The sequence below is a fragment of the Galeopterus variegatus genome, unplaced genomic scaffold (genome assembly GCF_000696425.1).
Source record: "Galeopterus variegatus unplaced genomic scaffold, G_variegatus-3.0.2 Scaffold808, whole genome shotgun sequence".
Taxonomy (NCBI): Eukaryota; Metazoa; Chordata; class Mammalia; order Dermoptera; family Cynocephalidae; genus Galeopterus; species Galeopterus variegatus.
In genome coordinates, this window is record NW_007726919.1 from 452881 (window position 1) to 465031 (window position 12151).

General features: G+C 38.7%; 1 protein-coding gene across 3 annotated transcripts in view; it reads left to right on the forward strand.

Annotated features, from left to right (window-relative positions):
- Positions 1-2202, forward strand: part of FBXW7 (F-box and WD repeat domain containing 7, E3 ubiquitin protein ligase) — a 211284-nt gene extending 209082 nt beyond the window's left edge. For all 3 annotated transcript variants that reach the window (XM_008572596.1, XM_008572597.1, XM_008572598.1), the window contains one exon: positions 308-2202. In XM_008572596.1, coding sequence (XP_008570818.1) covers positions 308-576 — 269 coding nt within the window. In that variant the 3' untranslated portion in view covers positions 577-2202. The remainder of the gene's footprint in view (positions 1-307) is intronic.
- The last annotated feature ends 9949 nt before the right edge of the window (positions 2203-12151 follow it).

Genomic DNA, 12151 nt, shown 5'->3' on the forward strand with positions numbered 1-12151 from the left:
TACTATACATCATCGCCAAGGAAAGCTCTTGTTCACACAGCCAGAAAGTAAAATGTGTGCCTGGTAGCTAACCAAGCTTCCTGGAAGACAGAACTCTCTTGAAAGTTAATGTTTCAGTTACAAATAGCTACCAGATTTTCTTACATCCATGCTGATCCTAAAATACTCAGAACAAGGTTTCTAAATATGCAGCATTTCAAATGTTGCATTTATTGTATTTTCTAATGTAGAAGTCTACAAATTACAATGTAACTAACTCATAGCCAATATGTTTAACCAGTAACTAAATTCCTTTGGTTTTGCCCAGGTCCCAACAAGCATCAGAGTGCTGTGACCTGTTTACAGTTCAACAAGAACTTTGTAATTACCAGCTCAGATGATGGAACTGTAAAACTATGGGACTTGAAAACGGGTGAATTTATTCGAAACCTAGTCACATTGGAGAGTGGGGGAAGTGGGGGAGTTGTGTGGCGGATCAGAGCCTCAAACACAAAGCTGGTGTGCGCAGTTGGGAGTCGGAATGGGACTGAAGAAACCAAGCTGCTGGTGCTGGACTTTGATGTGGACATGAAGTGAAGAACAGAAAAGATGAATTTGTCCAGATGTGTAGACGATATACTCCCTGCCCTTCCCCCTGCAAAAAAAAAAAAAGAAAAAGAAAAAAATCCCTTGTTCTCAGTGGTGCAGGATGTTGGTTTGGGGCAACAGATTGAAAAGACCTACAGACTAAGAAAGAAAAGAGGAAGAGATGACAAACCATAACTGACAAGAGAGGCGTCTGCTGTCTCATTACATAAAAGGCTTCACTTTTGGCTGAGGGCAGCTTTGCAAGATGAGACTTTCTAAATCAAACCAGGTGCAATTATTTCTTTATTTTCTTCTCCAGTGGTCATTGGGCAGTGTTAATACTGAAACATCGTTACAAATTCTGCTAGCCTGTTCTTTTGCCACTGACACCTAGAAAGGAGCTGCAATAACATCAAAACAAGTACTGGTTGACTTTCTAATTAGAGAGCATCTGCAACAAAAAGTCATTTTTCTGGAGTGGAAAGCTAAAAATTACTGTGAATTGTTTTTGTACAGTTATCATGAAAAGTTTTTTTTCTTTCTTTTTTTTTTTTTTTTTTTTTTTTTTTCCAACCATTGCCAATGTCATTCAATCACAGTATTAGCCTCTGTTAATCTATTTACTGTTGCTTCCATACACACTCTTCAGTGCATATGTTGCTCAAAGGTGGCAAGTTGTCCTGGGTTCTGTGAGTCCTGAGATGGATTGAATTCTTGATGCTGGTGCTAGAAGTAGGTCTTCAAATATGGGATTGTTGTCCCACCCCTGTACTGTACTCCCAGTGGCCAAACTTATTTATGCTGCTAAATGAAAGAAAGAAAAAAGCAAATTATTTTTTTTTATTTTTTTTCTGCTGTGACGTTTTAGTCCCAGACTGAATTCCAAATTTGCTCTAGTTTGGTTACGGAAAAAAGACTTTTTGCCACTGAAACTTGAACCATCTGTGCCTCTAAGAGGCTGAGAGTGGAAGAGTTTCAGATAATAAAGAGTGAAGTTTGCCTGCAAGTAAAGAATTGAGAGTGTGTGCAAAGCTTATTTTCTTTTATCTGGGCAAAAATTAAAACACATTCCTTGGAGCAGAGCTATTACTGCCTGTTCTGTGGAGAAACTTTCTTTTTGAGGGCTGTGGTGAATGGATGAACGTACATCATAAAACTGACAAAATATTTTAAAAATATATAAAACACAAAATTAAAATAAAGTTGCTGGTCAGTCTTAGTGTTTTACAGTATTTGGGAAAACAACTGTTACAGTTTTGTTGCTCTGAGTAACTGACAAAGCAGAAACTATTCAGTTTTTGTATAAAGGCGTCACATGCAAACAGATGAAATGAATGAAAAACTCAAATGGTTTGCCTCATTCTCCAAGAGCCACAACTCAAGCTGAACTGTGAAAGTGGTTTAACACTGTATCCTAGGCGATCTTTTTTTCCTCCTCCTGTTTATTTTTTTTTTGTTTATTTTATTTATAGTCTGATTTAAAACAATCAGATTCAAGTCGGTTAATTTAGTTATGTAACAACCTGACATGATGGAGGAAAACAACCTTTAAAGGGATTGTGTCTATGGTTTGATTCACTTAGAAATTTTATTTTCTTATAACTTAAGTGCAATAAAATGTGTTTTTTCATGTTATTATGCCTGTTTCTTCCACTGAGGTAATAATACTTCATTTAAATATTTAGGGTTTGTCTCTAATATTTAAGATAGCAAAGTCATGGTTTCTTTGCATTCCCTATATTGTGACATAGGAATCAATACTTTGAAGCCTGTTTTATACCGCGAAAGTAAGGCTAATGTGCTACAAATGCTAATTTTACTTCTCTCCTTACACTAGAAAAGGAGGACACTCCACTGTGCTTATCTCTGTATATGGCATTGGGGTGTATGAATATGAAATCTGGTTCCCTCAAACAGTCACACACGTTTTGTGGTAGTAGCAACTGGAAGTCCTGTAAATAATAAATTTATTTTAAAGTTTTGACCACGTATTAAGTGCTTACCAGGCACTCTCTATGCATTATCTCTCAAACTCCCACCATCCCTGAGAAGTAGACACTACTGTCTCATTTTAAAGATGAGCAAAATACTCCAGCTCAGACTAGTTGGGTAATTTGTCAAATCAGATAACTAGCAGAATGCTAGGATTCAAACCAGAGTTTCCAAAGACTATATACATGCTGCCCTTTAAGAAATTTCGACAGACTAACAGAAGGTTTGGAAGGGGAAATAAGTCATTTTGTGGTACTTTCAGACTCTTCTGTAGCTGTTTAGTTCAATAAATCTAGTATTTTATAACAAGGGGGAGGAAACAAAGTTCAGTTATTTAAACAATGTAGCTCTAAATATAACACCTCAAATAGCAGGCTATATATGTGTGTGTGTTTGTGTGTGTATATATGTAAAGCTACTAAATCAGAACATCTGGGAATGGGACCTATGGGTCTGCAGTTAAACTAATTCACCATAACAAGTGAGTTATGGACACTAAAGTTTGAGAACTACTGCGTTAGGTATCATTACAGTACATTTGGTTATTTAGTTTATCAGTCCATGGCAAATTAAAGGCAAGAACAGCTTAAAGAAAAAGACCAAAAACTACGTTTTTGCAAGGCAAAAATCATATTAGACCATAAAGTACAGGGGCAGGCAGCCCTGCATGCTTTAGAGTAAACCAGGGCATAGCCCAGAGTCATGGCTACTGTTCACACTGATGACACTGAATTGTCAAGAAAAAGTTGTAATCTATTTGACAGTTCTTGAAACTGTTTGATTTTTCATAATACCATATAAATGAGGCTAAACTATAATATAATTGAAGAAAAATATCAATTTTTAGAACATTATAGGCTTTGCAGAAAAATAGGCCCGAATTCAAATCCTAGTTTTAATACTATCTAGTTACTGGGACCTTCATCAGGTTTCTTGACCTCCTGTTTTCTCATTCTCTAAGAGGTAGAGGATACCCACCTCCTAAGATTATTGTAGGAATTAAATGAAGTGTTATAAAGCACATAGCACATTGACGGCACTTAGAATTCAGTAAATGGTGGCCACTATTAAAAATTTAAGGAAGTTGGCCGGCCCGGTGGCGCACTGCTACAGTGCGCCGCTTGGGAGCGCGGTGGCGCTCCCGCAGTCTTCTTTGCCACAGTCCCTGCTTGGGCTCTCTTTGCTCATCTGACCTATCACAACCTGTCCTTACTTTTCTACCTGCTGGCCAGGGGCATTTTTCTGAATCACCAATCTTATCCTGTCGTTTGCTTAAAATTTTCCATTCCTCAATAGCTACAGGTAAAAATTGACACTTTGTTGCATGATATGCTTTTCCCGATCTGATCACTGTAGACTGGATATCTGACTGCCTACTGGAAATCTCCACTTGGATGTCTCAGAACAATCTCAAATTCACTATTTCCAAAACCGTGCTGGAGATCACCTTCCCCTTTCTCCTTCCTGCTGTCCTTCCCCCAACTCAGTGAATGTGGCCCTTGTTCTTTCAAGTCAGGAGTGAAAAAGGTAGAACTCAGAACTGCCCTTTCACAATCACCCTTATGTGATCAGTCACCCAGACCTTAAGAAAGACCCACATAATTGTAATTTTCTGTATTTAACAATAATTGGATGTGTTTGCAGCTAATTCAGGTATGTAATAAAAATAGCATACACACACAGCAATTTGCATTCTTTTAACTGGAATCACATAAATTCTCATTTGAGCCTAACAGAAACCTTGTGAGATAGACATATTGAGCACGCAGCAGTGATTTTGTATATACTTAAGTGTTCATTAAATATTATTTTATGAATAAATCATCTTTCTTACACTGGATTTGTTCCTGAAAAGTCAAATGTTAACCTCATTCCAAAAGAATTAAAGTATTGTAATTGTAATAGGAAAAAAAAAAAAGTCACTAGGGGAACCTTGTTTTGTGCTCTCCTTAATGAAGAAATTTACCACCTTATGTAACTGTACATTTAAAAATCTCCATAACAGATATAGGCAGTCCCCATATTGAGATGTTACAAGTTCCCAAAGATAAAACTTTGCCTGAAACTAAAGCCAAAATTAGGACACAAAAGTAACCCATAAAAGCCATAGCAGGTGCACAGTAAATACTTGTTGAATTAAACAAAGGGAGTTGATTATCTCATTTATTTTTTATTGGAATTGTTTAAAATTTTGACCTTTTGAAACCCCCTTACTGAGATTCAATTACCACAGCTATTTCATTAATTTGCAACAGCTAGTGCCTACCAAATGGTTAAGTAGGTGTTTCGACCTACCTATTTGTTTAATTTCAAAAAAGTAACTGACATTTAACTATTTGTATTAACTGTTTTAAGCCATTTTCTCTACCCCCTCTGAGTTAGTCTGTTATAAAATCATCTTTCTTTTTCTCTGAATTGATTAGCGGCCACAATCAAACAACAACAAAAAAAGACCACCGTGAAATGGGGCGGGGAGCGGGGAGGACGGGGATCCAGGGCGGCTTCCAGAGACCCAGCTGTGTCCTGCTTTTCTGTACACTTTTGCCTGAGACACTCATCGTGCATTGTGAAGCAAAGGTACAGAGGTGAAGACACTGCAGGAGTCTGCCTACCTCCTCCATCTGCTCACCTGTAACTCCTTCTATTCCATATTGAAACCAGAAACATGCAGCTCTGTCACTTGCATAGCAGGAATAGATTCACATTACATTTTTCTCTGATTCCTTCCTTCGGGGAGAAAGAAAATTTTTGAAATCTTTCTCAGTCAACAGCTCTTCTCAGACACAGCTTTATTCATTTTCTTTCTTTTAGTTATCTCCCCACCTACAGTAAAAATCAGGATTGTAATCTTATACTCTTAGGTTCATCATTCAGTAAAGAATCCACCCTTGTTATCCCTTATAGCAGTTGTAGGAGAACCTCCTGTTTTGCAGAGCCACTTGTAATTCTACTAATAGTTAAAGTGGCTTAGTGTAGCTAATGAATGAATTTGGATATATGCTTCTGACACAGGTGGTTTTATTGTCCCCTGCCTTACTACACTTTGAAGATTTTGTGTGTGAGTGAGTGTGAGTGCATGTATACAGACATACACACACACACATATACAAGAATATATTGGAAACTGGGAATAAGCCTCTTGTTCTCAGTGAGTCATAATAACTTCACTCCCTTATGCCTTTCCTTTCTTCACCCATCCAAAAAAGGGAATGGGCCATGTAAAGAAAAAGGGATGGTGACCAAGAGAAGACTTCTTAGTAGTCTTTTCCACTGTAGATCAGTGGCCCCTGTGTCTGAAGAGGATGTCGTGTGTGTGTTCACACAATGTTCCTAAAGTCCTGCACTAAGCAACTATGTGGTAATTTGAAATTTTGATGCTCATTTTTTGCTTTTGGCATTCTCTACTGCCTAGGAGATGGATATTAAGTTAGATCCAAAGTAGCTGCACCCAGCTCCCATTACTGGGAGCTTTAGTCATTGCTTTGAATCACAAATGTAGCAAGGTCTAATATTGTTGACTACCCAACATGTTTCATTATCCATTTGATTAATACTAGTGATGCACAAGTGAGTTCTTCCCAACTTCATCCCCCTGCCACCTTCTCTTTCTAGGTGGATGAGACAAAAAATATCAATAGGTAATTTCAAAGGTTTTTCAGAGAGAGGAAAAACACCAACAGCTGAAAGAACTCAGAATGTACCTTTCGCCAAAGTGTAAAGTATAAATAAAATCTAGATCCAGTTCCTAAGAAGACTCAGTGCTGAGACGAAAGCCTGGCGACTTCCCAGTTTGCAATTGGGTATAAAAATAGCAGAGTTTCTATTTCAGATGATCTGATTATCCCAAGGATTCTTAAGGACAAGGAACCACTGAGAGGACATTTTGATGTTTCATTCTTTCCTTTGGATTATGGTGGCAAAACCTATGAAGGCTGTTGGTCTTTGGGTTTTGTTTTGTTTTAGCAGTCATGCTCTGCAAAGAAAAATTATTTTGAAATCACTCTTGCAAATCAAAGGTTCAAATATGAGTAGACCACAAAAATACATTGCCAATTTACCCTTTTTTTCCATGAAGTTCCCAGATTATAAAAGAGACATCAAATCGCTACTCAACCTAAAGGGAAGGTTACTTGGAAGACTTTCTAAACTGACATTTCTGCAGCCCATTAAGACCTCCTCAAACTCTTATACTTTACTAAATGTAGTCAGAAAAACAGCCTTTCAATTTGAGCATGTTCTCCACTCCTGTAAAGGGAGATTAAGTAGCTTAAATACAACCAGCAAGGACACAATGTGATATAGAGGTAAAGAGTAAAAGTGAATGCATTTCTGATAAGGGTTGGATCCAGTTTTGGGGGACTGGAAGCTACAAACTTAAAGACCCTCTTTACAAAAAGAAAAAAACCTCTCAAAATTATACTCAAAAGTGAACATTTAGAATGAGAAAGATTATAACATTACTGAAGCCTTGGAAATGCAGATCCCTTTCTTTGAGATCTCTTTAGGCAATTATCAGAATTCTTATTAGAAATGCTTCAGATTGCAGCCTGGCTTCTCCTGCCCTCCTGGAATACTACAACTCCCAGCAACCCCTAGCTCTTACAGAGATCTGTTAAATGAGGAGGCCTGAAGCTTAGCTTCATCAGTTTCACATCTGCCTCTCAACTTCAATCACCTCATCTATAAATGGGGTAACATGAGACAATGTATGTCAAGCACTTAGCATAGTGCCTGGCATGTAGTAACTATTCATTAAAGGGTTGTAGTTATTGCCAGTAACAGCGTAGCTAGCTGCCATCATGCACTTACTAATACTTTGCATGGTTCTGTGTACTTTTACGTAACCTATTATTCATTTAGTCTTCAAACTATCTCATTATGTACTATTACAAATAATCCTATTTTACAGATAAGAAAACTGAGGGACAGACATGTCAAGTAGCTTGCTCGAGGACACACAGAGAAAGAAAAAAAAAAAAAAAAAAACCTTGGAGAAATTGGGATTTAAACCTGGGCATTGGGTTTCCAGGCCCAAGCTCGTAACCACTATATCATATATTAACTCACAACTGCCTTGCAAATGTGAGAGTATGTAGTGTCTCCCAGTCATACTAAACACTGACGATAGTCTCAACCTATCAACAGGGAAGCTGACATAAGGCCATAGAAGCAAGCAAGGGCCTGGATTTCAACTTGGGAGGCCTGAGAAACAAGTGTGTGGTAGATTCCTGCTGTGGTTTGGCTGTGTGAATACGCTCTCACTTCTCCCAACTGCAGAGACCCAAGAGAGTGAGTTGCCTAAGAAGAAAGGACTTACTCTACGAGATCCCCATAGCAATGAATATGTAGGAAAAGTGGGTAAAACTGTGTGCTATTAAAAGAGAGTCTGTTTCCAGATCATTTGAGAAAAAAATACTCTATTTTTACAGAAGATGGATACTTTAGTTATACAGTAAGTTTAAAAAACACATTTACCATTGATGTGCTTGTATCCCAAATACAGCTGTGCAGATGAAGGAGCAAGCTTTTCCACTCTATTATAGTCATGAGGAGAGGCAGGGCCATGCAGAGGTTAGATTGACACATAGTTAATCCTCAATAAATGTTAGCAGCCATTATTATTATTATTATCATTGTCGTTATTGTTATCAGGAATGAGAAAGACGGTTGAGTTCAAATTCCATCTCAGCCACTTGTGTGACTGGAAGATTTTCAAAAATCTTTTTGAACCTCTTTATCTGTAAAAGAGAAGGTAACTGTTGTGAATGTACTGTAAGATGACATAAATCACCTCATACCGTGCTTGACTAGTGATGCATTCGGTGAGTAATAGCCATCTTTATTATTATTGCTACCACTAACAAAGATATTGGTGATGGTTTCAGGCCACCATTTCAAGCTTAATCTGGAAGATGAAATCTGTAAGACTTCCAGGACACAATGCCCAAACTACCTCCCAAATTTGCTGGGAGCCTAGAAGAGCAGTCTCCCCTGTTAGAAAGTAATATGTGGTCGGGCCGGCCCGGTGGCGCACTGGATAAGTGCGCCGCTTGGGAAGCGCGGCGGCGCTCCCGCCCGAGGGTTCGGATCCCACATACAGACCGGTTCCCGCTCACTGGCTGAGCGAGGCGCGGGAGCAGCACCGAGGGTTGCAATCCCGTTGCCGGTCCCCGGTCCAGTACGGGGGCAACACTGAGGGTTGCGATCCGTTGCCGGACACGGAAAAAAATATAAAAGACAAAAAAAAAAAAGAAAAAAAGAAAGTAATATGCGGACCAGTCTAAAATGACAAATAATTTCTCTCCAAAGAATGTATTTAAATAAAGTGAAGAAATTAAAAAGGGATAACTCTAAAAGGGGAACAAGAGGAAAATTAAATAGGCAAAGAATTTCATCAACTTTGGGTGTAAGAAAGCAGATGGAAGAGTGGATTATTCTAGATGAACAGATTAGAGAGGCTACAACTAAAGTGCTCAGGAAGAGAGGGATACAAATGGGAAGTGATCTAAATCTTTTTTTTAATTTTTTTTTTTTTTTTTGTCTTTTGTCTTTTTTCGTGTCCGGCAACGGATCGCAACCCTCAGTGTCGCGCCCGTACCGGACTGGGACCGGCAACGGGATCGCAACCCTCGGTGTTGCACCTGCACCTCGCTCAGCCTGTGAGTGGGAACCGGTCTGTATGTGGGATCTGAACCCTCGGCAGAAGCGCCGCCGCGCTCCCAAGCGGCGCACCGTAGCAGTGCGCCACCGGGCCGGCCCTAAATCTTTTTTTTTTAATTTTTAAAAAAACATTTTCTGTGGAAGGCAAGGGTGAGACATGGGCTGAAAACGGGGGGACTAGTTGAAAGGAAAAACACGTGGAGTGGTTGGAGCCCTAACTCCCTCTCTCATTTTCTTGCAGCCAGGGAGGCACATGTGCATTGCCCTCTGCCCCGACCCAGACTGAGGACATAGCCACAGGAGAAGGCTAAGTAACGAAAACACAGATTCAGTTGCAGTCTGCAAAATTCTCCCCAGCCCTCTCCCAGAATGCCAATAGTCTGGCATATGCCAGAGGATTCGTCCCTAGAGAAGTGCACAACCTGTGAGAAAAAGTCTCCCTATACTGGCATAGGACAGAGAGATATTGGCATTGACGTTTTGGTGGAGGGTTGAAGCCCAGGAACGGCATTGGCATTTTGTTAGAGGATTTCCCCAGTGAAACTGCTGGCTCCCCACCCCATCAAAGGAGAAACTCATTTAGTGAACCCCAACCACGGAGAGCTTCCTATTCGCTTCTTAGTGTCTGTCTCTTAAATATGAACAGATAAAGAATCACTGAACATTTGAGGAAAGCATCCTATTTGAAAGACTAAGACAAAAAAGAAACCCATGAAATAAACTTTGAATAAGAACTCTAATGCCCTCAGAAAGATAAGATAGCACATCTTACAATATGGGAACAGGATGCAATTTCAAAAGGAACTCATGGCAACTAAAATATGATAGAAATTAAAAAAGAAAAGAAAAATCTTCAATGGAAAATGAAAATCGAAAAAAATAAAAAACCAAAAGTTAAAGGGAGAGATGGAAATTAGAAGAGAAAATGTAAAAGATTTAGAGGACCAGTCAGGAGCATCTAACATCCAAATAACAGGAATTCCAGAAGAGAAGCTAGAATAGAGAGAGAATAAAATATTTTTTTATTAATACAAGAAAAATGAACAGGATTGGAGGACAGAAAACTTCTAGACTGAAAGGGTCCACTAACTGCCCTTTGAATAAATGAAAGAAAGAAAACCACTCATGTTATGGTTCATTATTATGAATTTTTGGGACACCTGGGCTAAAAAGAAGCTCCTAAAAACTTGTGGAGGAAAAAAAAATCATGGTTAAAAAAGTTAGAATTGGAATTTTGGACTTCTCAATAGCAACATCAGATGCTAGAAGACAAAGGTCCAAACTCTACAGGCAAATTAGTTTCAATTTAGGATTCTATTTGGGATTCTACACCCAGCCCGGTTGTCGATTAAGTAAGAGGGAGAAATTTTTTTAAAGACATTTTCAGACACAGAAAAACTCAAAGCACTTCCTCTCAGAAATCCTTTCTTGTGGATGATGTGGTCTGGAAAACAACAAAATAAACCACAAACAAGGAAAACATAGCATATAGAAAATAGGGATTTCAAATGGTAGATAGGCACTAGACTTGAGAACTGCCAGTCAAAGCGCAAGCAAGGCGGGCCATGGGAGGATGTCCCAAGAATACAAAAGAAAATGGTAATCATCTCACTATCATGATAGAGCATTTAGAGAAAAACCTCTCACTGTTCAGAGCGTCTGATGACTCATTTAGAAAATTATTTTTAAAAGGCTCAATATATAAAAAGCTATGCAACAAATAAAAATGAGGCAATTATTCATTCAAAAAGTATGTGAAAAACATAATCATAGTGCCCTATTTAGCCCTATTGCAAACAATATTTTTGTAGCCATAAACATGTAAATACTGATTAATGGTTTTGCTAAAATGTATGGGGGAGGGGAAAGAAATGGAGTGGAGGCATAGACAGTTAAATCCTCATCTACCATAATGAGAAGTTATTAATGTTTAAAATAAACAAACAAAAAATTCCCTAAGAAATAAGAGGATGTGCATATTATATAAAGACAGGAGACAGAAGAATTAGCTAAAAGTTAAAAATATTTGCTTCTATGTCTGGGAGAAAAGGGGAGGGGTACAACATTTTGATATGCTTTGATTTTTTGTATTTGTTTGCTAAAAATATATTTTTAAAGCAATACTTCCCAAAAACACTAGTATGGCAGATTTCAGAAATAATAACATTTCTTTACCCATGCCAGTCAGCATCCCTCAGCAAGGATAATCTAGCTAGTGACCATGAATTACCTAGTCTCACATCAAAGTGGAACTTGGGAGGGCTCCCTCTGGAGGAGTTATATAGCAAAATGGAGGTTAGGGTGGAAGCCGTGTGAGGGCAAATCACGTAGGTTCTCAGGTCTCTGTTGTGTCATCTGTAAAACAGGCACGATAGTAATCCCAACTTCATAAGGCTGTTGGAGGACTGAATAGATGATGTCTTAATGCGCTTAGCATAGTCTCTGGTGTATGAGTTCTTAACAAAGGGTACTCAATAAAATTATTACCAGCATCCCTTAGTCTCATGGTGAAAACTAACATACATTAAACTCTGGAACTAGAGCTGGTTAGTTAGCTCAGTTGATTAGAGAGCAGCCTTACCACACCAAGGTTACAGGTTCAGATCCCCTTACCAGCTGGCCCCTTTAAAACTAAGATCTCTAATTAGTACCCTCAATAAGAACATCTAGACTAGTAGGATCCAGGACTTTTGACTTCATGTTCCAATTTGAGCATGTGCAGACGGATAAACTAGAGTTGTAGTCTTGTGCATCTCATATCAAAAGGACTATCCACTTCAGGAGCTCCAAGGATAGAGTCTCCCTCTGTCCTCCCAACCTGTTTTTCCATCACCTCTTTCTAACTAGCATCAGGGTTTATTTCCAAATTCTCCCACCAGGTATGTTAAGCATCTTCTCTACTTGGAAATGCTTCTCAGCAAAATGAAATTGA